This window comes from Lissotriton helveticus, chromosome 5_1 (genome assembly GCF_964261635.1).
Source record: "Lissotriton helveticus chromosome 5_1, aLisHel1.1, whole genome shotgun sequence".
Classification (NCBI taxonomy): Eukaryota; Metazoa; Chordata; class Amphibia; order Caudata; family Salamandridae; genus Lissotriton; species Lissotriton helveticus.
The window spans coordinates 229,415,001-229,441,794 of NC_136065.1; the positions used below are offsets into that span (position 1 = coordinate 229,415,001).

The 26,794-nt window shown below is 46.9% G+C and overlaps 1 protein-coding gene across 3 annotated transcripts in view; it reads right to left on the reverse strand.

Annotated features, from left to right (window-relative positions):
- RABL6 (RAB, member RAS oncogene family like 6) overlaps positions 1-26,105 on the reverse strand; it is a 418,930-nt gene extending 392,825 nt beyond the window's left edge. Inside the window, exon 1 of one of the 3 annotated variants that reach the window (XM_078642071.1) lies at positions 25,230-26,105. In XM_078642071.1, the coding sequence (XP_078498197.1) occupies positions 25,230-25,359 (130 nt within the window). In that variant the 5' untranslated portion in view covers positions 25,360-26,105. The remainder of the gene's footprint in view (positions 1-25,229) is intronic. The other 2 variants (XM_078642072.1, XM_078642073.1) reach the window with 2 other exon arrangements.
- Between the last annotated feature and the right edge of the window lie 689 nt (positions 26,106-26,794).

Here is a 26,794-nt window from a genome sequence, read left to right on the forward strand (position 1 = left end):
AAAGGGTGGAGTATAAATGCATGGATGAATACGTGCAAGAGTGGATGATAGATGCATAAATGAATGAGTGAAAGGGTGAATGGTAGATGCATGGATGAATGAGTGATAGGATGGATGGATGTATAGATGAATGAGTGGAGTGAAAGGATGGATGTTTAGATGCATAAAGGAATGAATGAGTGCAATGATGGATAGGTGCATGGATGAATGAGTGGATGGATAGGTGCATGGATGAATAGTGGATGGATAGATGCATGTAATGATAAGTGAAAGAGTGGATGTATAGATGCATGGATGAATACGTGCAAGAGTGGAGGATAGGTGCATACATTAATGAGTGAAAGGGTGAATGGATAGATGCATGGATGAATTAGTGAACGGCTGGATGGATAGATGCATGGATGAATGAGTGGATGGATGTAAGGATGGATATGTGAAAGAATGGTAGGATAAGTGCAAGGGTGAATGAAGGGATGGGTGAGTGGATTAATAGGTTGAAAGTGGATTGATGAGTGAAAGGATGGATGGCCTATTTAAAGGGACGATTCATTGATGAGAGAGTAGATGAATAGATGGCTGAGTGGGTGGGGGGATGGATGGGTGGGTGGACAGTTGAGCGTAAAGGTGGATGAAGGGATTAGTGAAAGGATCGATGGATATATGAGCGAAACGGAAGATGGATGGGTAAAAGGGTGGATGGATGAGCGAAAGCATAAATGGAGGAAGTGAAAGGGTAGGTGGATGGATGGGTGAAAAGGAGGATGGATGGGGTGGATGGATGAGTGAAAGGATGGAGGGATGAGTGAAAGGATGGATGTAGGGATGAGTGAAAGGGTGGATGAATAGGAGTGAAAAGGAGGATGTGTGGATGAGCAAAAGGATGGATGAGTGAAAGGAAGGCGGGATGGATCAGTTGGATCGATAGGTTTGGAGATGGCAGGATAGGTTTGAACAGGGGCTTCGTGAACGCCCCGCTTTAGCAGCTGCAGTAGAGGAGGAGCTCTTGATGGGCCTCTTCTGCCTGCAGCTCGGCAGACAAAAACTCGTAATTAATGTGAAAGGATGAATGGATGTGTGGGGGAAAGAATGAGTGAGTGGAAGTGTGACTGGCTAGATGGATGGATGAATGAGTGACGGGGATGGTAGATGGACAAAGGATGTTATAATGAAGGAAAGGGTGAATGAGTGGATGGTTACAGGGTGTAAGGATTAGAGAGTGAAAGGATGGATGGGTGAAAGGATGGATGAGTGTAAAGGATAAATGGATGGATGAGTGGAAGGATGGATTGATGGATGGGTAGATGGGTAGAAGGGTGGGTGGATGGATGAGTGAAAGGGAGGGTGGATAGATGGAGTGAAAGGAAGGGTGTATGGATGAGCAAAAGGATGGTTGAAATGGATAGGTTTGGAGATGGATGGGTAGGTTTGGATATGGATGAGCGGATGGACTGATGGATGAACAGATGGACGAACAGATTGGTGAAGGGCTAATGGATAAAAGAATGAATGGGTGCCAATGTAAAGGTGAAATGCTAGATATCAGTGGGTGAAAAGATGAATGGATAGATGCTTAGATGGAAGAGACAAGAGAGCTATTCTGGAGAGGATTCCAATGACTTTTCGCTTGCTTGGGTTCATAAGAACTTTGGATCAACGTGGGGGGTATTTTAATTTTCTGGTTACTCACTTGGCCTACACTTTGCTCCTTTCTCTACCTGGGGATTATCAGGTAGGCGTGGGGCTGTTTGCCAGTGCGTTCTTACTAGACAGCTAGTATTTGGGCTCATAAAGGCCACCTTGCCATAGAAATTCCTGGCACTGAACAAAACTACTTTGTAAAAGAGCAGAATGCGGTCACACACAATGAAGCCAGCTCACAGATAGTAAGAGATAGCATTTTAATAAAAACAAAAGGTCTTGGTTAACTCAGATTTAATTACGGGCTCGACGGTTAAAGTCACAAAAGTGCACCCATGATATATCTCCTTGTATTAATACAGATTTACGTTTTTTCTGAATTCCTTAAGTAGGCCAGGAAACCATAGAAAATATTTGTGAATTGCATCGTAGCATGAGCAAATATAAATATTCCTCAGCAGAAATCTGTTGAGTGCTTACAAGTTCACTTTTTCTCCAACCACATTTTTCCCAGCCCTGGAAGAACCTTTAATTCTGCCGTTGTCAGGGGTACATTTTCAACCTTTCTCAGTATGGGAAAAGATTAGAGAAGAGCTGGTGAAAACCTCCAAAATTCAAATCCTTCTATAGTATTAGCCTGACATAACCAGAGAGGCTATTATCAGAGCTCTTCTATAAAGAGATTGCAGCCATTATTTGATGGCGCACTACATAGCACCAAAGGGACAAGTGGATTTTGTTACAGGACAAGTAAATTTATGAAGCTACTTGTCCCATGGACAAGTACATATTTCATTAAATTCCACACCCCTGCGCTTGATTTTCTTCAGCACCCTGGGCAGAAGTGGTATAGGCGGAAAGACCGCAACGCTACTCGCGACGAAAAGTGTCACCTAGCGAGTGCTGCCTGGAAATTCCAAACGTGCAAAATTGCTGACATTGCATGTTCTCTTCAGTGGCAAATAGATCTAACCACGGCTCTCCCCACTGTTGAAAGAGACCTTGCACCACCTCAGAGTGTAGACGCCATTTGTGATCCATCATGCACCTGCGGCTGAGTTTGTCCGCCCAGGCGTTCAGGGAACCTACCAGGTGTTGAACCACCAGGGAAACGCCTTGATGTTCCAGCCTGTCCAGAGGCGAAGGGCCTCCTGACATAGGGTCCACGACCCCACCCCACCATGTTTGTTTCAGTACCACATGTCGGTGGTGGTGGCCGTGAACACCTGCACAATTCTTCCCGGGACAGAGGGAAGGAATGGCGTCAGTGCAAGACAAATCGCCCAGAGGTCCAGAAGGTTCATGTAGAGTTCGGACTCAGCCGGAGACCAGACGCCTCTGATCTCCGCCTCTCCCATGTGGCTGCCCCCTCCCAGAAGGGATGCATCCGTCACCACTGTGTGCTATGGTTGGGGAAGGGAGAGGGATCTGCCGTTGACCCAATCCTGGTTCATGAGCCACCACCGCAGTTGACGTGCAGTACCCTCCGAGATCTGGATGCAATCGGACAGATTTCCCTGATGCTGCGCCCACTGGAACTTCAGGTCCCACTGCAGAGCCCGCATATGCCACCTGGAATGATCGACCAGCAGGATGCAGGAGGCCATGAGGGCCAGCAGCCTCAGAGTTATCCTGGCCGAAACCCGGGATAGAGACTAAAAGATCAGAATCATAGCCTGAATATCCCGGACTCGCTGTTCGGGAGGATAAACCCAAAACTGTGTTGTGTCCAGTACCGCTCCGATAAAGAGGAGCTTCTGAGAGGGGATCAGGTGCATCTTGGCACATTTATGGAGAACCCAAGCGAATATAGGAGGCCGGCCCTAGTCTGGAGGTGGGAGACGACAGTCTGTGGCGAGCCCGCCTTCAACAGCCAGTCGTCGAGATAGGGGAAGACTGGAACCCCTGAGCTGCACAGATGAGCTGCGACCTTCACCATCACTTTTGTGAACACCCGAGGGGCGCTGGTAAGGCCAAAGGGGAGCATGGTAAACTGAAAGTGCTTGTGACCTACCGTGAACCGCAGGTAACACCGGTGGGCCGGCAGGACGGGGATGTGAAAATAAGCATCCTGCAAGTTTAACGCTAACAACCAGTCTCCAGGGTCGAGGGCAGACAATACCTGAGCGAGCGTCAACATTTTGAACTTCTCCTTCCACAGGAAGCGGTTGACGTTCCAAGGTGGGACGCAGGCCCTTGTTCTTCTTGGGCACCAGAAAGTAGTGGGAGTAACAACCACAAACTACTTCTGGAACAGGAACGCGCTCAATGGCTCCCTTGGCCAAGAGAGACATAACTTCCTGTTGGAGAAGGCCCAGGTGATCCTCCGACATGCGGTGGTACTGTGGTGGCATGGCTGGAGGGGTAGCCACGAAGGGGAGGGAGTAGCCCCTTCGGACTATCTGTAAAACCCACCTGCCCAACGTGATGGTGAACCAGTGGGGGAGGTGATGGCTGATCCTGCCGTCTACTGGCGTTTAGTGGGCCAGAAATGCCGGACTAGGAAGGCTTGAAGGTTGCAGCAGAGGCGGGGGGGGGGTTGGTGGATTGACCCGTTTGCTGGCCCCCTGAACCACAACGGTGGTTCCCACGTCCCCGGCCGCACGAAGGTTGGGGAACTTGCATCTGCCTGTGGCTCTGGGTGGAACGTAGTCGGGCACCCCTTCCGTAGCCACGAAAGGGGTGAAAAGCAGACTGTGCAGGGCGGCTGGAGAGGCCCAAGACTTGCCCGTAGCCCATGAGTCCGTGAAACGCTCTAGAGCGTTGTCCGCTTTGTCACCAAAAAATGCGACTGCCATCAAAGGGCATGTCCGTGAAAGTATTCTGGGCGTCCCCAGAAAAGCCAGTCGATCTCATCCAGGTGTAGCAACGAAGGGCTACCAACGTGTAAATCGTCCTGCATAGAGAGTCGCGTATCCAGCCCACAACGGATGGTAAACTTCGCTGCATCCCTCACAGCAGCAATGGCCTGGGAGAGAACTGTCCGGACCTCCTCCGGACACTGAGGTAGCACCTGCGCAACCGTATCCCACACAGAGTGGGAATAACAGCTCAAAAGACATGCAGTATTTACCGACCGCAGTCCCAAGCTGGCGGAAGAGAAAATCTTCTTCCCAAGATGATCCAGCTCCTTGGATTCGCTTTTCTGTGGAGCGGTAGGGAATGCGCTCTTGGAGGTAGAGGCTTGGACCACCAAGCTCTCAGGGGTGGGGTGCTGGGAGAGGAAAGTGGGGTCACCCGGAGCCGGGCGGTGGCGTCGGGCAATCATCCTATCCACGGGAGCCCCCGTGTTGGGCTGGACCAGGTGCCCAAAAGGAAGTCGGTGAGGGCTTCATTAAACGCCAGCAGGGCTCTGAAGCAACTCCATCAGTAGGTTAGTCCTGACCGCCACTGTAGGGAGTTCGAGTTTGAGAGCCTCGGCCGCCCTATGTAACGCCACTGCATATGACACTCACTCCTCTGTAGCCACGGTAGGAGGAGACAACATGCCAAGGTCTGGGGAGGTGTCCAGACCACTGGCATCCCTCAGTTCCTCTCTCTAGTCCTGTTCACTGTCCAACTGTTCAGAGGGTCACCTGACACCTCCCAGTCCTCCTCCTCATACTCTGGGTGCCAATATGGCCTAAAAGGAACCCCAGAAGTGAACAGGGGCACAAAAACCCTTCTCTGCCCCGGCATCGAATGTGGTAGCGGTGCAAGGGGAAGCGGCGCCGGTGGAGGCGTAATAAGGTCAACCGGCGCCGAACCGGATCCAGGCCTGGATCCAAGGGGGGCCTGCGCCAGTGGAGAAGACCTAAACCCCCCAAATAAGTCTGCCGGGCCCAAATGCGCGCCGGAGGGTTCGGGCTGCCGAAGGATGGCGTGCATTGCCTCATACAACTTATGAAGCTGGTCAGGGGAAGGGAGGGAAATGCCGACTGATGGGGAGAAGTCGAAAAACGACGATGCTTCTTCGACTTCTTCTTGTGCTTCGACTTACCTGACCCGAGTGCGAAGACTTAGAAGACTTAGATGAATGGTGATGGCTCTGCGACCGGTCCCTCGACCTCCCTCGCGACCGGGAGCTCGAACTAACTGGAGCCGACTGCCGATGCTCAAGAAGCTTTTGGGACCTCTCCCACAAAGCCATCTGAGCCATGGACCGGCTGTGCGGATCCGTAACCAACAACAGTTGGGAATAGGATCTGCAAGCCTTGAAGCTGGGCATCTCTACATGCACCAGGAGTCGTAGACTCAAAAAGACGTCGACAAAAGTCACTAAAAAGTTCAGTCAAAAAATGACTGGAGGTACCGCTTTCTCCAGCGGAAAAAGAAAGAACTGACGTCAGTGCGCGAGGGCTGAGTCTAAGTAGCTACCGCGACATCATCCCGGCGGCGCGACGCCAACGACGAACGCAGAGCCGACCGACGCCACCTTCCAACGCACAGAGGTACTGCTGACGAAAAAAACTTTCCAGATCCAGTCTGGTGCCTGGGGGTAATTCTAAGGTAATGAATCTATAACTAAATGTTTCTTTCAGATATATATATATAATATATGTATATATATATAATATATGTATGTTTATGAAATTATAGAGTGGATAAAACATGGACTATGGTGATGAGACTGATGTCATATGCGGCAGGCTGACTTAAGAGCGCTTCTGATCTTGAAAAGGTCTGCTGAACAATCAGCGCCTGTTTCCAAATTTTGAAGGATGCTGTGCTACATACCTTTCTCTGACATTAACACCAGAAATATATGGGTGGCCCAAAAATACTTAAATGATGCGTTAAGATGATACTATAGATGTATAAAGATGCCCATAAGTGCAGACATATTGGGGCGAAGTCACCCCCACACTAACTGATATGCTATCGGAACAGATCCCTAACACCCCCTTGGTATGCATTTTAGGGGTCAAGGAACTCGAACAAGCTAGGCGCGGGAAATTCCTAGCGGTAGCACTACTACTTGCAAAAAGGCGCGAAGCAATGAGGTGGGGAAGCAAGAGACCACCCATGATTAAAGACTGGATCACGGACATGACCTATTGCAAAGAAACGTTAGAGACTTATGCAGAAGACATTCTACAAGCTTTACGACCCAGAGATTTCTGGGAACCACTTGTCCAATACTTGCAAACGATCCCAGAACCGGAAACATGAACTGACTAATAACACCATAGACGCTCTTGCACCACTTGGTTGGGCGATTCACACAGGGGCTAGAAGAAATGTGAAGCGCGCAGCAGCGATACAGGAGGGGGTGAGAAACCACATGTGAATTAAATCACCATATGCTGAAGCTGAATTGGAGAAAGTGATAAATGCTGTGTGTATAGTTCGGACTGTAATAACAAAGTGTCATATACAGTTACATGTTTGATAAATGTAATGTCGTATATGCTATGTAACTGCTGGCTGGAAGGAAAAAAAATAGATGTATAAAGATGAAGACTATGAAAGCATTTAACCTTGCGACTTCTTGGGAAGTGTAGTACACGAAGGGGAAGACACTATAGTATAAATGCCACACAGAGGCAAGAAACCTAGGGTGGGAGAAATGGAAGGAGACCCTTCCATAGTACCTCAATCTATCACGGTTGTAGAAAGGAATTCGTACAATGAATCCCGATTTATTTAAAAGGCAGGTTCCACAAGAAACTAAGTATGGCCTGAACTGGAACAATAATCTAGTACGACCAGATTTACGAAAGGTGATTTATGAAAGATAGAATGTTACAAAGGAGCCAATATCTGTGTTTCTCTACAACCACACCATCAAGCAACCATTGCAGAGATCAACAGCATGGCCAGTGACAAGCACTGGCAAAGCAATTAGAACTAGCTTTGGCTGCCAATGCAATTGGTTTAGCCTATATTTGCTTCCTTTGAATAGATTTTGTTAAAGTAAAATAAAAAACATTCAAAGAAAGCAGTCTGTCACAGACACAAGAACGGCCATCTTGTAAAAGTCTTTATTATACTTTGCAATAAAAAAAATTTTTTTAATTTTTTAGGTAGCCAACCAGGTGCACATGCACACGTTGCCATTTTTCAACAGTTTTCAGGATTATTTAAGGAAGGGCACTGCCTACGGTATCCATAGGGGATATGTCTTACTGCAAACAGAACAAACAGCCTGCAGGTAATTCCAAAGGAGCTGCTGGAGCTTGGTGGGATTAATAAAAAAGGGAAAACCAAAATAAAAAACACATGGCCTACCAGTGTGAAAAGGCCTTAACAACGCGGGCTAAGCCACATGTGCCATTTCCCAGCAAGCTGTACCATGCTTGCCTTAACCCCCATGTGCCTTAACAAGGCATATGCGTAGTTAAAGCAACGCACTGTCAAGTTGCTGGGCGGAGGCACGTGAAAGGGAAGACAGAAAGAGGCAGGACTATTATGAATCGGGAGAGGACACGGTGAAGCGGTTGGGGCTTGGTCTTGGGGGGTGGAGGGGGTCGTTTTTCGGGTGGGGATAGGTTTTAGGACTCAGGAGGGGGGCGGGTAGTTTTTAGGGTGGGGGACAGTTTTCAAGGCAGGGGGCAAAGGGACAGTTTACAGGGCAGGGAGCAGGGTCTGGGTAGTTTAAGGATGTAGAACATTTTTAAGGCTCAGGGCAGGGGGGCTGCAGTCAGGATAGTTTTTGGGACGTGGGGGTCATTTTTAGGGCTCAGGGCAGGAGGAAAAGGGACAGTTTATGGGGCAGGGCGCAGGGTCAGGGTAGTTTTGGGGGCGGGTTAAATTATTAGGGCTCAGGGCAGGGGGAGAAGGGACAGTTTACAGGGTCAGGGTAATTTAGGGTTGTAGGGGAATATTTAGGGCTCAGGGAAGGGGCTGGGGTCAGGGTAGTTTTTAGGGTGTGCGTTTAGTTTTTAGGTGGCAAGGGGAAAAGGGATAGTTCACAGGGTAGGGGTATGATCTTTAGCCCGCATGCCCCTTTACACTAAAATTGCATGATAAAGGCATGCGTGGTAAAGGCATGCATTCTAAAGACGCAGTTGTGTTAGAGACCCTGTGGTACAGGCATGAGTTGTTAAGGCATGCGTTGCAACTTCACATAACACCTACCAGTCCCTGGAACTGAAGGGGAATGTGTTTCGGCAGAATGGGCTGATCCGCTGATGGTATATGGTGTGGAAGACGGAAACAAAAGGAGACTTCTACTACAAAAGTCAAGTGGCTGACGAGCGCTGACTGAAAATCCTGCTACATATTTTTGGGGGGAGGGGGAGAACAAGAGATCTTTGTGAAGAAATGAGGTCCAGCATGATAGGTCTTGCTGGTGAAGATTTATTGCAGTAGCACAAAGTAAGGAGCCCACATTCAAACTTCTAACTCAGCCAGTGTCTCTGAGGAACTGACATTTCCTCAGAACACCAACGTAGTAGGCACAGAACATGGAACTCCAATTTATAGGCAAACACAGGTAAGTTTAATGGTGGGCAGGATCAACAATAACAAGAGCCTGTGAAAGAGTGTCACGAGAGCATAACAAAACTAGAAATAGAAGTAGAACATCACCTTTCCTCTTATAAAAAAAACAGAGCAAAGAAATTGAGCTTCCGTACCTCCTTCCTCAATTGTGTGAGTTATATACATATGCAGCGTACATCACGGAGACAGAAGAGGGACTAGCATGACAAAAGGCAAAGACAGAGAGGCTAGATCCACAGGCTAGAACGTAAGTACAGAAAAGTGTAGAGCGGACCAAAAAAGTAGAAAACTATGTGTCAGCTATAGGCCATATTAAAGGCACGCAAACGCTTATTTTATAAATGTTATCATCTGCAAACAGTCTGACAATATTTTGAATCACATGAATAAAACGTGTAGTTTGTAATCTTTGGAGGAAGATGAAATTCTAGATGTGATTATACCTTGGTCATAAATCAGACTAAAAGAGGGTGCATTGAAATATTACTCTACTCTGGTAAGGGCATTCATGTGATTATTTACAGAAAGCTGAACATTTGCTTAACGGAAGACGCATTGCACTAAAAAAAAATCTGCGGGTACGTGGCCAAGATGGCGACCGAGTGAGGCGTCCGTTTCAGTCTCTCCGGTGCGGCCACTGAACTTCGCCACCATTCCACGCTAAACTGCCCAGCTACCGCTTCCCCATAACCACCAGGGACCGGGAAACAATACACCAAGCTCTTGCCAGGGTCACATGCCCGGAGGAGCATGAGGGAGACCCTGTTAATTGCAGTGGAGCTCAGGAGCCGAGAGCTGGCAGCACAGGAGGGGCCCAGGCCCACAAAGCACAACATGCCGCGGCTGCGCTTACCCGCGACCGCTGGACCTGCAAGTAGCGGGCGGCTCCAAGCCTGGGACATAGTCCCGGCCTGACTCAAACGTGGGTGCCATTTGGGAAGCCCTGGCGAGGCACAGGCATAGAGGAGTCCCGGCCATCGGAGTCCCCGTTGTAATGACATCGGAAAGCAGCGCTGGGGCCTCACGTTACAGAGCAGGTCTCCAGCACGAATCCCCGAGGTGCCCCCCGGCAAGACCACCTACAGACAACGGAGCCCTAGAGCTGGAACTGAAGCACACTGAACTCACCTCCATAAAAGAAGTGAGCCTGACTGCATGACAGGACTGATACAGCACCGCCATATGAGTTGGGAAGCTAGGCCCAAGCTGTAGGCAGTTTGGATTTTGAGCACCAGGGACTGCTCGTGTCCGGACACACCTCTGGAAGACTGGCGTGCTTGATTAAAAGGGGCCCACAAGTGATGCACCCGAGGCTTATAGGCAGAGAGTGGGGCAGGGGTTATGGGATCAGATACCTCACCCACAGCAGGCAAGACGGAGGTCCCCTACCAATGATAACGAGCACTGGCCTTACATTTTTTGGCAGATTGGACAGTGGGCGACAGGGTGCGATTGTGACGGGGCCAGCATCCATCCCTGGAGGACTAACGGACACTAGCAGGCTTTCCTAATCGGCTCTCCCAGGCAAAAAAACGGTAGCCTACCTATATAGAGTGGGAGTGGAGTGATGAGACCGGATCCCTCACTCCCAGCGTATAAGATGAAAATCCCCCACTAATGACAATGAGCACTGGCCCTACATTGGCCCTCCCCGCCTTGAAAGGCCTGAGCCCACACAGAGGACCAAACTGAAAGGGAGGTCTGAACCTCGAGGCAGAGAATAAAAGTGGGCACGGGCCATAGTCGAGGCCTCCATCCCAGACACACACAGCCTAAACTGCAGAGACACCCCCGTTGAAGAGGGCATCTTGGGTGTGGATACCAAGTCTCCCCATCGGAGTTGAAACGCCAACGGCCCGGGCATCCCCTCGCCGGGGCTTCTAGAGAATCCCACTAATCAAGGCCCTGTGGGGCCACTGACCATCTATGAAGGCTGCCACCAGAGCAAAAAAAAAAAAATCACAACCTGACAAAATGTTTTCCAGGCCGACAGAATGCTCACATGGAGACTGGCCTCCAGCACCGATCGCAAACGCAAGAGGAAAAAGGTCCGGAAGAGCCGGTAACCCACTCGTTCCTTGAATCCCTGTTCACAGCTCTCAGAGAAGATCTACAAGAAGTCAAGAAAGACACCTCCACAGACAAACAGGAGCACAGGAGATATGGATTCTCTGGGAGACAGAGTCTCTGCACTGGAGGACCAGGGCAACGGCTACATGGAGGATGACGAGGCGCTGCAGCAAGAAATCCTACGGCTCCGTGATCAGCAACTAGACCTACAAGCTCACATGAAGGATCTGGAAAACAGATCCCGTCTTAACAATATCTGGATCAGAGGAGCACCATCCAAGGCAGAAGGCACGGATCTCAGGGGTTTTGTCACGGACCTCTTCCACTTCGTCCTGGATGCCCCCCATCTATTGAGATAAAAATGGTTTGTAGGCCCCCAGCGGGCAGAGTCTGCTCCACCGGCAGACATCTTGGTCTGCCTGCATGACTACCAGCTAAAAGAGGACATCCTACGCAAGGCCCGAGAGAAACACCTTACCACCTTCCGAGACCAATCGCTCACTCTCTACCAAGATTTGGCTGCATCCACCTTGTAAAAGAGGTGCACTTTTAGACCCGCGACTTCCCACATCTGGAGTATGGGGGTGCCCTATTCCTGGGGGCATCCATTCCGCCAGATCTTCCGATTAGATGGAAAGCTTTTCCAACTCTGTTCCTTTGAAGAAACATGCAATGTGCTGGACTTAGATCCGGTATCAGACAGCTCCATATCTCTAACAACCCCGCCACGCTCACCCAATGGTCGCCCTCGCTGGCGAACCCCAGGACCAGGGAAAAGGATTACCAGACCCAGGCATCAACGCGAAAGGCCAGAAAGCAGTCCTGGAGTCACTCCATGGAGCATTAGCAAAAACCGGCCCCTCTAAATGCGGATGTGCAAGTAACTGAACTTCGTGCATAGCTGGTGGTCAGGTGGTAGGGTGGGTGGGCATGGGGGATGGGGAAGATTGGCCACGAAACATGCTCCTGCATCGGACATTTGGAAATGCGGACTGTAAGTTCTCCTCACTTGAACTCTCTTGCATTTCTGGTTGTTCAGTTGAAGGGATTTTAGATTAGGATGGGGATTCTCTCATTCTTACAGCACTCACAATATCATATGCGTACAACTGCTAGTCCCTGGGATGACAGTCCATCCCCAAGTCATACACTGATTCTCATTCCAGGGACCATACAGCCCTCTCGGGGTACACATGATGGCTTGCCCCCTTAAGGTTATTACCCTAAACATCAAGGGCCTCAAAAGCCCAATCAAACAAAGGGCAGTCATGTCTTATCTGGAGAGTACAGGGGACAACGTATGTTTACTTCAAGAGATACACCTCCTTCTGACAGACTACCACAGGCTTTGATCTCACACTTTCCCACACCAATTCTTCTCCTCAACACACACTAAGACAGCGGGAGTGGCACTCTTCTTCTCACATACCTTTAAAGGGAAATTAGGCTCTAAGGTGGCAGAGGTGAAAGGTCGCCTCCTTACATTTCACCTGACCCTTGGCCATTGGCGGTGGCATCTATCTATGCCCCGAATAAGGGTCAGGTAGCATTAATACAGACAGCAATAAATGAGGTTTTGTCTTCCCAAGAACAACAGGTTCTTATTTATGGGGACTTTAATCTGGTATTTGAAAATAACCTCGATAGGTCCACATCCAGATGTGGCCAGGCGGGAGTACTGTCAAGATAGGGACACCGGGAACTTCGAGATATAGGCCTCCATGATATCTGGAGAACACTTCACTCCCAGGTCCACAAACACTCTTACCTTGCACACGCACATAAAACATATGCATGATTGGATCTCCTCTTGGGTACAAAAGACATTCTCAATCTCACCTCAGATTCCGGCTGCTTTATCAGATCATTCAGCGGTTTCACTGACACTTGGATCTCCACCCACACAGACCTGGTGGTTAAGACACACACAACTGCAGCATCCTGAAGTAGTGATACTGGTTGGGCGGGCCATCTCCGATTATCTAGAGTTGAATGACACCCCCGAAGTCATTGCTGCTACACTCTTGGAGGCCTTAAAGGCGGTAATTTACGGGGAATGTACTGCCATCTCAGCAGCAGACAACAAAGTTTGTAAAGAGAAGAGGGATCTCTTAACTAGACATGTAAAAGAGCTGGAGGACACCCACCAATGCACAGGAGCACCAAGAATTTGGCAACAACTGACAGCTGCGCACGCAGTTAGCGAGCATCGATCTTGAGATGAAACCACGTTTACCCAGCAATTCTGACAGGATGAAGGCATTTCCAGACCTGTGCGAGTTCCTAGCCCTTTCAAACCGCAATCAACCTTCACCCCAATGATGCCTAAGGACGCAATAGATATTTTTAATGATGTCATCACAGATGTACTTAAGGCACTGCACGTCAAAAAAGTCACGAAAACCATCAAACCACAGTCATCGTAATAACCAATACCATAACCTCATGAAGAAACTACAGAAGGAAAACGAGGTCATCATTAACAAGTCTGATTAAGGCGGAAATATTGCGCTCTGGCCGAAACATCTGTACCTTGAGGAAGCAGGCAGACACCTCAATGACTCAGTCGGCTACAGAACCTTTAGCCACAAGCAGGTAGCATCCGGCAATAAAGAGCTTCAAAACATCTTGATACCTTCAAATTAGAGGGAATTCTTGGCAGAGAAGAACACGCATTTTTTAGCACGGATTATCCAGTACTGCCAATCCTATACTTTCTTCCAAAGGTGCACAAGAACTCTACTCCGAATCCAGGCCGCCCTATCATTTCGGCGAGAAAAAACATATGTGAGAACAAATCCAAAAAAGTTGACTTTTTCCTACAGGATTTGGTAACTAGTTTACCGACGTATTTAAAGGACACTAGTGACGTCCTCTTGAAAGTCAATGACATTACATGGTGTGATGACTATATCCTGATGTCTCTTGACATCACCTCACTCTACACCAGCATCTGCCACAAAGATGGTCTAGAGGCCTGCGGGTACTTCCTTGATAAAAGACCCATCCATTGTTTCAAACATAATGAGTTTGTTCTTTCCTTAATTGAATGGTGCTTGTACCATAACTTCTTCATGTTCAACAAAAAGGTGAACCAGCAACTCAGGTGGGTGGCCATGGGAGCCTGCTTCTCACCCAGCTACGCATGCTTGCATGTGGGTTGGTGGGAGCTAGGAGCGGGTTCTCATGGCTGGCCTCTCTGGTTCCTCACATCACAACATAATCACCTGGCTCAGATACATTTATTTTATTTATAGGTACTTGTAGAGCGCAACATTCATCCCAAGGGACATCACGGCGCTAAGACAAAGCAGAGTGCAGGCAAATGTAAAAATCCTAATTGTCAGGTTAGTAACTGGGGAATATGACAACATCTTTGTAGTCTGGAGAGGAAGCATTGAAAGTGCACAGTCTTTTGTCAATGAGATCAATACAAACGATCTCAATTTTGAGTTTAATGCCAATATCAGCAAGGATATGTATGATAGAGGTCCTAGATGTCACTCTGAACGTCTCCAATGGGACACTTCATCCCAAATCGCACAGTGCTTTCAAGTAAAACGATACAGGAATAACAGCTTTCGTATGGTACATTAAGCAAACAACGATAGAAACACCGACAATAGCAGCGGATTTGCTCCTGATGTCTAAGAAATCTATAGGCCAGGATGACCTCTGTGGACCGACACGGAGTATGTGATTGGACAGCTTCAAATACCAAAAGAAGGTGCAGTCGCGCGTGTTTCCTTTCAGGCTTTTCTCCGACCTTCCCTGGGAGCGGCAGGTGCAAGGCACGACGGCCCCCGCAGATAGTGGAGCTGCGAGCTATGTGAAATCGCCTACGTGGCCACACCTGCTCCCAGAGACGTCTACATGGAATAGATGAGCGTGCAGCGGGAGTCGGGTTACGCCAGCGGCTCACTCACCTTTACTGCCAAAGACACGGCTTCTGAATGCGAGGACAGGCGAACAGAAAGGTCCTACTCCGCACGGTTTTCAAAATTCATCTTAATTGTGCATAGAGATCGAGTTTCTCACGTCATGAACTACTTGGTTAGAACTCTGCAAGTTCGTGAAAATCTGAAGCTACGGCTGTACAGCAAGCAATGGGCGAAAGCAGGGAGGAGAGATGGGAAGGGGGAGGGCAGAGTCAGAGACCTGCCTATGGGACTATACTCGACCTCCCAGAAGTGACTTAGTCTGAAAATCAAAACAGAGTAAGTCCCTACATACAGAATGGGCCCGTCGGCGAGATAGGTCAAAGGCACATCTTTTATTTAAAAGGGCTCTCACTCACCAGTTGTTTGTGACATGCCTCATCATAGACAAAGCCAATTAGTCTTGCCTATGCAAGAGCCATTGGCTTTGGGAATGTGTTTTAGCCATCTTGTACACCAGCAAGGCTGCTGTTCAGCATGGCTAAAAGTTGGTAGCATAGCAGAAAGTGGCGTAGAGTGGAATAGCGAAGAGTGCAATAGAGTGGGGTGGCAGAGAGTGTCCTGTATTGGAGTAGCACAGTGTGGAGTCTCGTAGAGTGGCATACACTGGAGTGGAATAGAGTAGAGTGCACTGGTGCATTAGCATGGAGTGTTGCAGAGTATAGTGGCATTGAGTGAAGTGGCTTTAAAATCAGTGGCATATAATGTAGCGCCGTAGAACACAGTGGCATACACTGGAGTGGAATAGAGTAGAGTGCACTGGTGCATTAGCATGGAGTGTTGCAGAGTATAGTGGCATTGAGTGAAGTGGCTTTAAAATCAGTGGCATATAATGTAGCGCCGTAGAACATAGTGGCATACATTAGAGTGGTGCATAGTTGAGTGCAGTGGCAGAAAGTGGATGGGTGAAGAGTGGTGCAGAGAGCAGTGGCGCAGAGTTGAGTGTTACAGAGGGGAGTGGTACAGACTGCAGTGGTGTAAAGTACAGAGTAGAGTCAAATGGAGTAGAGTGCAGTGGAGTAGAGTGGTGTAGCATAGAGTGGTGCAGAGTAGAGTATAGGGTTTTAAAGTGTTGTGGCATAGAGTGCAGTGACATAGATTGGAGTAGCGTAGAGTGGAGTAGCTTAGAGAAAAGTAGTGCAGAGTTGAGAGGCATAGAGTTCTGTGGCAGAGAGTGCAGTGTTGCAGAGAAGTGTCAGAGTGCAGTGTTGGTAAGGAAAACAAAACCAAGGATGGCAACAGCTATTCCGGACAACTCCCTTTCAGTCTCTGCAGTCTGCAATTGCGACGTTTCTCTGGGCTGGGAAGCAACCCCGCATCACACGGGGAAGTGTTTGTTGTCTCCTCTGGTTTGCCGATGTGAGCTGGGCCCTCAGGTGTTGCCGATTACTGATTGGTGGTATGTCGATGAGGACAATACACATTGTGAGTCGGAGGTAGACTACATTGACGACCTGGGCATATTTCATTTACTATATGGTACAACCAAAGGGCAGATTCTTCCCCCAGTTATGGTGACGACGCTGAAGTGCTGCCCTTCAGTAGGCTGGATTGGAGGGGGTGCTGACAGATGAGACTCCATTATGGCATGGCTCCTAAATTAAATACATGCTACAGTGGACTGGATCCCGGCATGGACCCTGATAGATATTTCACTCCTCAGTGATGTTTGGGACAAGGATCACATACGCTCATTTAGGTATTTCAGGCAGACCTACAGAAGACACATTTTTACAGCTATTTATAGATGTGACATGCTCTGAAGGCCCATGACAGGGAACTCACTGCCTTACCCGACTATAATCCACTAGGCTCCATGGTCATGTTGAAGCACTTGGTCGATAAAGGAATATCTCAGATATGCCACACATTAGTGAATAGATTAAAGTTGTGTTGTTTAAACCATAGAGTCCCCACTTTGCACTCCGGGGGGTTAACCTCCCTTTATCCAAGTTTTATTCAGTCTTTTAAATAAGCTTTAAGAAATTATTTGAAAATTTTCTTTGAAAATTTTCTTTTATTATAATTCTTTTCACAAAGTTGCGTCACATTTGTGAACTGGTATTATCATCAGACTCCTTCATGCAGGAAAATTTTCATTGTGGCTTGTTGTAAACATGCTGAGTTCATTTGGAACATATTCCTATATTCCCAATGTATTTCGGGTCAAAGCCCATCTTCAGGGGCATTATTCAATGATACGGCAAAGTCGTTTTTCAGTACCAGTAACCATGGAGCAAGTCTCCGTCTACATGAAGGACTACATAGCCATCATTCCAATATTTATAGAACATGCAAATGAATATCAAGCTAGCAATATCACATTGGAACTATGGTAGTATCAGCTTAGAACTCGTTTCCAGCTACCCTCAAAATATTCATTTTTCTATGGGTCTCACGAAAAATCTCAAAACTCAACTCTTCAAACAGCTCTTGACTTATCCACCTAGAGTTATTTCTTCCTCCCTGCTCCAGGGATAATGAATACTATCTAATAGCTTTATAATAAATGGGAGATTGCAATCCATGTTTAAAAGCACGTCTCTAATTTCCCCATTACAAGTGAAGTGTGTCTCTAGTCACATGTAGTAAAGAAGTGACATAGGTGCTCAACAGGAATATGTTTTTACACTTGAGTTCGGAAGTCACAAAGCCTGCTGCTAGAGTCAGCAACTAGGATGAAAGGCAAGGAATTGGCTAGTCAGTCTCCGCATATATTTTCCTGAAAAGCAAAAGGTTTCACTAGCAAGGAGATATTTGTGGCAACAAGATTCACTTTTTTTTTATACAATGTAGAGGTCATTACCGGAAGGATGGAATCCCTGCATGGTTGAACAAAAGAGCCACAGCATTTTTTTATCTGATTTACATTAATTGATTTGATTATCTTTACCAAAAATTACTGACTGCTTTTTAGTGTGTTCAGTATTACAGTATAAATTCCGATTATATTCATGTCTGCTACGAATACAAAGGAGTAAGAGACTAAATGATTAAAGTGGTTTGTGATAAGGGTAATGGTGTGACCATATATATATTAAGAATGTGTTTCCCTGCCCAGGATCAGAGGGCGATACCCTGATGCACCCACCTAATTTCAATACAGAGAATATATTGTTTTGAATTTATATATAACCAAAGACTGATTTTGTCAATTCATTCAGTAACCATATATATTAAGCAATAAAATACCTTCTGCCATACATTAAGAAGATTGCAGGCTGCCTCTGAGTTCTATGGCTTCATAAAGGAACTCTGCCTTCGACCTCGTTCATCTATATGATCACGGGTCTCCTCGGTGACTTGAAATATGCTTATAATGTAGAGCAGGGGGTACTTTATTGCATATATATTCTCTTGTTTGACAGCATTGCTGCCATCCATTGAGACTGATTCTGTTTGTTCCTCATAAAGCTTTTAATGAGTTTCTGCTGCTGCTCTTTCCCTTCCCTTTATTGATGCAACCCTCTTTCAGGTCTTCTTATTCTCTAGTTATATGTAAATGACATACATACGCTGAACCACTGGCCTATTTAACTAGCTAATGCACTACTAGGAACATTAGCGGGGGTACATTTACTGGACCATAGAAACATTTCAATACGTTTTTCCTTCATTGCATCAGACAAAGCACAAGCTACTGGCTTTAGAGGTGGAGTTTTATTTCATATCACAATAATAATCGTTCTATTGCCGGTTTTTCCTAAATGCAATAGCATGCCAAGTTAATGTTATTATTTGTGTTGAACCATGAGATTTGAGGATTGTATAGTATGTGGGGCTCACGAATGTCAAACCACTTACAAAATCACTGATCTCAGTGATACAGCGTTTAGATATAGGTGAGATGGGGGGCTGTGGGGGGGGAGGGAGGGGGGGAGGAAATCACAGTACTGGAAATATTTCACAGACATTTGAGCTGGAAGTTGTGGACATCCGAGTGATACCCAAGGTTACAGAGTTCAATATTGCAAGTCAATGGGGCCACATAGCTGTTAAACAGGATTGGCAAGAAAGGCGATGTCTGAAAGCGGCGTGGGAAAATGCAAAAGGTTATATTTGCTTTTGTATAGCCTCGCTGAGACAAAGTCTCTGGAATGCAGAAGTTCCTCTAAGAGAAGCAACAACTGAGAAGTACACCTGGCAAACCTGAACGCTAACACCATAGGCTTAAACAGCTATCTTGATGCTTCGCTCTTAGCACCTTGAAGGTGAAGACAAAGGAAGAAAGCTTCACAAACTTCTCCTAGAACGTTATAAAGAAATTCTGTATACTGTTACATTAATTCTTTCATGTGAATCTTTTTACAAAACTAAAATAAAAAAACTGCCCATCATCAATGTGACAGAGATTGTGCTGCATCATAACTAAGGCTCCCCGTTTTCAGTTTTTGCGGATTTTTACAGATAAATACAGTCAGAAAACAATGTGTTTTCTGTCTGCATTTATTTTTAAAAGTACATCAATACAGAAAATTGTGCTGCTTTTCAGTGACTCTGTGCTGTCTTTTATGAATTATAGGCCAACAGCTGACCAGATGGACAGCATGGGAAATTAAAAAACAGGATGAAATTTCTTTAAATTACGGTATGTGTGCAGAGCTGGATCTCCTGTTCACGGCAGAAGAGCTGGTCTCAGCTCTAGGGAATCTTAATTCTGGGAAGGCCCCGGGTCCTAATGGGTACCCATGTGAGTTCTTTAAGAGATACTCCATGAAATTGGGACCTCATCTCCTTCGGGTGGTGGAGGAGGCGTGGGAACGTGGGTACCTCCCGCAAGATTGGAAACATGCCGAGGTGGTCGTGTTTCATAAGCCAGGCCGACCCCGGGACCAGCATGCATCCTATCGCCCCATTTCTCTACTGAACATTGAGGCTCAGATCTTGGCCAAGGCAAACCGCCTCCATTCCCATACTGCCTCGTTGGTCCACTCGGACTAGGCAGGTTTTATGCCTCAGAGGGAGAAGCGACATAATATCCGATACGCACACATTGCCATAGATACTATTCAGGGGCTGGAGGTGCCAGCGGCACTCCTGTTAGCGGACATGCACAGGGCGTTTGATTCCCTTAGCTGGACGTATTTATTTGCCCTTTTTGGGTCCACGCTTCTTGTCCTATTTAAAATTACTATATACGCATATCACTTCATCTGTCCACGTTGCGGGGTTTGTCTCCTTCACTGTCGGACTGGGTACCCATCAGGGGAGCCCGCTGTCGCCATTTCTTTTCGCCTTAGCGATGGAGCCTTTGGCGGCATGGGTGCGGATTGATGCACAGGTAACTGGCTTTGAGTGGGGCCAGGGGCTATCGGATCGCATTGCGTTATACGCAGACAATGTCCTGTTTTTTTTTACTGACGTCAATAGAATGGGACCAAGGGTGCTGCGCATCATGAAAATCTTTGGGGAAACATCTGGTTTGTTCATGAACTCGAGTAAATCTGTTCCGTGGACACTTGGGCAACAGGTGGAACTGGGTGCTTGGACCTCTGCAGTGCAGGTCCCCGTGGTAGGCATAAAGTATCTGGGAGGTTTCTTGTCTGACTCGTCGAGGGTATCCTGGGAACGTATCATTGTACCGGTTTGGACGCGTTAGCGTGACGAGTTGAGGGCCTGGTCCTATATGCCCCTCTCTCTCCCTGGTCGTTCAGCCATCTTCAAGATAGTCTTGCTGCCGCTTCTGCTCTACCAACTACATAATTATCCCTTCCCCGTCCCCTCCTTGTGGTTTTGCCAGGTTAACTCGGCACTAGGGCAGTTTCTGTGGGCAGGGAGGGCGCCCAGATTGGCGCTACGGACATGTTTTCAATCCCACCTATTGCAGTGGGTTGGCCGCTTCGGATGTCCACTCCTACTATATGGCCTTGCAACTCCTGATATTGAATGGCTGGTGGTATGGGAATAGAACTGACCCCACTTATGCAGTGGAGCAGAGGCACATGGGTCCCACACTATTTTATATTCGGCTCCCATACGCAAGGCACTGCCATCCGCCACAAGGGTGGTGTTTCAGGTGTGGAGGCAGGCCCTGCGAAGGATGGGGTGGTGGGACAGGCTGACAAAGGAGACTCCCCTTTGGTCTAATGGTAGGTTGCCGCAACTGGCCAGTTTGGTGGGTTTCCGATACTGGGATAACATTGGGATCTCTACCTTAGGAGACGTAATGCGAGGCACGGTTCTAAAGTCTTTCCAGGATCACCAGCACGAATTTCAGATGCCAAAAACACAATTTTACAAATACCTGCAGTTTAGGCATGCTTTCCTTCCCAGTGTTGCAGATTTGGAGTCCCTCCCATCTAAGCTAAGCTGTTTATGAGTGACCTACAGGACCATAACATTTCCAAGATTTACAAGTCCCTAGTGACGAACTCTTGTGGAAGAGGTGTGGTGCAGCGGCCAGGGCAACTGACGCTGGAACCCGGGGGCTCAAAGTTCCAACCCCGGTGCTGGCGGCAGATCAGCCCAGCACCATGTGACTCTGGGCAATAGCTTTCTTAATCTTCCCGAGGGCCCCCAGCGCCTTGACACCTTCAGGTAATTGTTTGCACATTACAAATACTGGACTGGACACTACACTAGATAATCTTAGGGAGACATGGGAGGAAGACCTTGGGTCCTCTGGATGGAGACGATTGGATGGAAGCACTGGCTTCCCCTCGGGCGGCAATAGCAATGCGCCTCCAGCTGATCCAATTCAATTACCTACACCGGATTTATTATACTCGCGTTAGGCTGTGGAGGGCGGGTTTGATAGCGTCCCCACATTGTTTGCGAGGTGTTCAGGAGGATGGAACCCTGTTTCACACGATTTGGCAGGGTATGGTGCTTGTGAGGTTCTGGTGGGGGGTACCGGTCTGTCTTGCTAAAGTTTTGGGGTGGGAGCTCCCCTATTCCCCAAAATTGGTTCTGCTTCATATAATGGAAGGGGTGGGGGGAAATATTTATAAGCGCCACCTGATGCTATTGTGATTTATGCTTGCCAAACGAGACCCTCCCCTCATTGTCAGCATTGAAAAATGGTCTGGGTCTGGAGGCTCCTATTTTTAAAGCTCGAGGGTGTCCGCAAAAGCACTTTATGATCTGGAGGAGGTGGGCGAATTATAGAGGCCTACTCCTGGAGCCCCTCTCCGCGGAGATTGTTGCGGTTCTGGGTTAATTGGGTAGGAATGTGGTACAGGAATCTAAAAGGTCCAGCGGGATTTGTCATCTATGGGTGGGCGAATACCTGCTGCTTATTGTGTGGTGCAAGGACAGTGCATTGAGGGGCGGGGGGTTTTTGTTTCTTTATTTCATTTCTGTAAAATGCATATATTAAAAGTCAACGCAATATTCATATTGTACTAAGTAGCAGTCAGCCGCTGGGTTACAGGGCTCTGCATTGTATTTGACAATTAATGCAACAAACATTGTTTACAAAAAAAAATAATAATAACGGTATGTGTCAATATACTTTTTTGGTACAATGCTGGTATTTACCAGTGGATGTATTGTTATGCAATATTTGGCAGCCTGAATAGCTAAAACACGACATCAAAGCATGAGTGCATGCCGATCAGTTAAATAAATAAGTAAATGTACAGTTTTACAACTTCATTTATATACAAAACACAAAATAAATATGGATAAATACAGATAAAATGGCACAAAAATAAATATGGATAAATACAGGTGGAAATGTAAAAAAAAAAAAAAAATACCATAAAATCGGGAGCCCTAATCATAACCCACACCCGTGTGCATGACGTGGATGTAGTTATTATGGAAAAAGTCCTATTAAGCATCATTTGAGTTTTGAGATGTATGCACAATAGAGTACCTATTTTTTACACGATCCGCTATATAAATTATTCAACATATTTTCGTGAATATTTGTAACCATGCCCAAACAACAAAGCTAGCCACAGACCATTGACATCCGTGAAATTCAGCCAAACCTTACTTGTCACAGACGATATCAGTAATCATGTCATGCACCGTACAGAAAGCCTTGGGGGGATAATTAGGTGTCCAGCACTGTCCTGGTCCATAGCTCGCACAGCATTACATAATGGAAGGAGTCCTGCAGCAAACCCTTCCATAGTGAAGCCACCATCAAGCAGCCTTTACAAGGATGGATTTTATTCCTGCATATGTGAAATTGGACTTATAGCATAAGGTGTTCTATCAATGCATTTACTGATTTGACATGAGTAGCCTAACGTTAGATGAGAAATGCCTTACATAGGGGTAAATGCGGTACACAGCATGATACGCATTTGGGGCATGAACACAAGCCAAAGTAGATGAGTGCAGAATTTTACAAAGATCCTGATCTTTGAAAGCTGAACAGCAAAACAAATGCAAGACTTAGACAGGTTACACAATACCAATGAGCCAAACCTGTTGCGAATCGGAGCAGTTTTTGGCCACCAATTTAAAAGTGGAGCATACTGGATAACCTTAAACCCCATAAAACAATATAGCAGCAAGGCACCGTGGAAAATCGATACGCATGAGGCACTGCAGGGCGGAAAGGAAGAGCAGGCGGTCCGCTTACCAAAGACACTGTAAGTAATTCATGAACAAAAAATAGGCAACGCGCCTCATAGGAACTCGAGCCAACTCCTCCAACACAACAGGCAACTATCTACCAGTCAGCTGACAGAAAACTATTTGTCAACATCCACGAAGCAGCAGATGTGAGAAATATTCAGAACAACACTCTTCTGCAGAAATGACACGTCCAGTTCACACAGTTGGCTATGTTACTCTTGCAATAAATGGCAGCTCTTACCACAATATACTGTAGCTTGCAGATTCTTCGCTAACACTTTTGAAATTATATAATCGGTTACTATTTTACAGAGAAAACCACTAACAAAAGGAGTTATTCCTAGAATAAAAAATGTCCTGGTACTAGTAATATCCTGAGGTGTTGCTAATAACGATTCTGGCTCCAGCTGGAGAATGGCACGCTCACTATAAAGGATTCACCACAGAACCATCATTTTAAAATCTTCTGCCATTCACTCATTTCATCGTTGAACTCTTTGGATGGGACATGAGTCTATATGATGCTTACAATGTTTGTTGAGTGCTTTATTTGTACTGCTCAATTTTGCGAGGTGTTGATGCATATGAGGCTTGTCACGTGCTTTAGCTGTACTGCTCAATTATGTACGGGTCCTTGACATGGTTACCCTCGTGCTGTGGTGTATCCAATTCACACTGTTGCGGTAAAGCAGGCAGAACTGTAAAATAACTCTTAAGGGAGTGAACTGGTCCTAGGTCCCCTCTTCGGGGAGCAACTTGACAACACTCAGGAATGGGCTGAAGGCCCTCAGGGCAAATGGAACAATGTGCAACAAGGATTCACATATTTATGCAGTGAATAGCGTCTTGTTGGTTGAGACACTATCCTGCTGGGCTCACTGCACATCAGATAGCAGGAAGTCAGCAGACTCGTCATTGAAACCGAACGGTCAACTGACCTGCAATCCCGCAATGTTTACCATTAGTCTGACACCTCTCATGGAGGGCTTCCAAGTCCAATTCCACAGGAAAAAGCAAGTAATACTCCTAAAACTACGAAGTGCAATCAATAAAACCCAATTAAGAAAACTATTAACCACGGGCCCGCCCATATCTAGTGTAGATAGCTTCCAGAACCCGCTGGTAGGAAACCAAAGAGGAGGGAGTGAGCGGAACTGGATGCAGTCCAGCACGTATAGTATACAAATGGGTGCCAGTAGCGTTTTTCAAGACTGAATGGGTCAGTGTTTTGCAGTTCTCTTGTCCTTGTGGCTACTCCCAACATTTATGACTGCCCGCAAAACTCAAATCAACTTCTAGAAAACTATTTTGGGTCGGGGAGGGGGGGGGGCAACATATTATCGCATCATTCATGCAAATGACCATGGTGTTCAATTGTAATCACCTATGATCAGGTGATCGCAATCAAAGTCTATTTTTGTTCATAAAGAATTGGTTCTTCAAGCTCTTATTTTTTTAATATTGTTTATTCTTAAGGTAATTTCCAAGTTCAGCATCTTCCCCAGTACCCATAAGAAATATAATAGGGAGGGAAGTTGGCTCTGCTGGATCGAGGGTATCATGTTAATGAGCAACAGATACATTTGAAGAAAAGAATGGCAAGTGTGCCAAATGACTACTCACTGTTATACTGAACTCCCTTCGCAAAACGCCTCTGCAGTGCCTGGTTCATGGACTGCAGTCCTGCAGGAATATTCTTGTCTCTTAGAGGAGGCTGGTCGGAACCCACCAACTTCTTCAATACCGAAAACATCTTGGGTGGACTGAGATTGAATTTGATTTATTAAAACCATGGACAACGGGTGAAGCCAGGCAGCTGTCTGTTTACAAAGCCCCCACCCCTCCAACTATGATCTTCTGCCAGGTATCAGTCAACAACTAACCAGTGCATCAACCGAAGGAGACGGGAGTAGTTCTTCGTTTACAACGCCATAAGCCTTGACTTAGCTGCAGTAGGTTTCAAGAAACACATTTCAGTTCCAGTGTTAATCAGTCCATCGGCAGCTGCTCAAAGCAATTGCAGGAGGTGTGGGGTTGATGCTTGCATTCAATGGAATGTACTAAAGCTCGGGCTTCTGCCTGCCACCCTTTTCGTACCAGAAACAAATATCGTAAAATGGCAAAAAAAAATTGCGAGAATAAAATACACTTCTATACACATGGATGGTGTGCACTCAAATTCCAATAGTCACTGATGAGCCCGCATCGGCCTTCTGCCCCAGGACATAGGGTGACGACTTGCACAGCATTTCTTCGCACAGTCCTTCTTTTGATGACGACGCCCGATGGCCGTCATTACTGCATTACCGGGCTGCTATCAATCCGCTGAACTGCAATACTCCCTATACGGGCGATTTTGTCCCGAAATTGTGGCGAAAGCACCGGAGCTTGTAGAATCAAAGAGCCCATAATTCAATCAAATAGGTCTAAACATATTCTACTAGATGCGTGGAACTATCGAGGTCTTCGATTGGTTGGGAGAAGACGTGTCGTCAGATTGGCTGTACAGCTCACAGTGGGTCACTATGGTAGAGCTTGGAGAGCTGTATGGTGGCATATGATTGGTGAATTAGACATTTTCTGGGTGTTCATTGGCTACGAAGCCCCGGAAATGTAAATACACGGAGTTCTCTTTAGAGGAATAACCCAATGGCTTCCTTAGCAACAGCATTTATATCACGTGACTTAACACGGCGGCGAATTTCGAGCGTGAAAATGAAACGAGCTTTCCAGTCTTCCGGTGCGTGGCTGAGAGATTAAGTTCACTTTGGTGGCGCTCTGCTAATTTTACCCCCGTGGGCACTAGTGGGAGACTCGCCCACCCAATGGGTGGACTATCGTGCATTAAGGGTAGGGGAGCTAATATGCTAGGGAGGTATATATAGAGGGGAGAGCAAGGGTGTAGAAGGCTAGATAAAGCGCCAGAACAATGAGTCGTGATGAACAACACTTTATTCCTCTGGGGGGGGTAAGATAAGTGGAGGGAGGGAGGGGATTATGTTTGAGGTGTTTGGATAAAAGCAGAGGGGATTTACTCTATTACCTGTGATAAGCTACGTAAATAGCGAGATATACGCCGCAAGAAAATGGCACACGCCGCCCGACCTCCGGGTTGTGGGCTGAATGGCCGTGTAAAGAGGTTGTGTGGATACTATCCACACTGGATTGCGATAAAATACAGGTGCCAA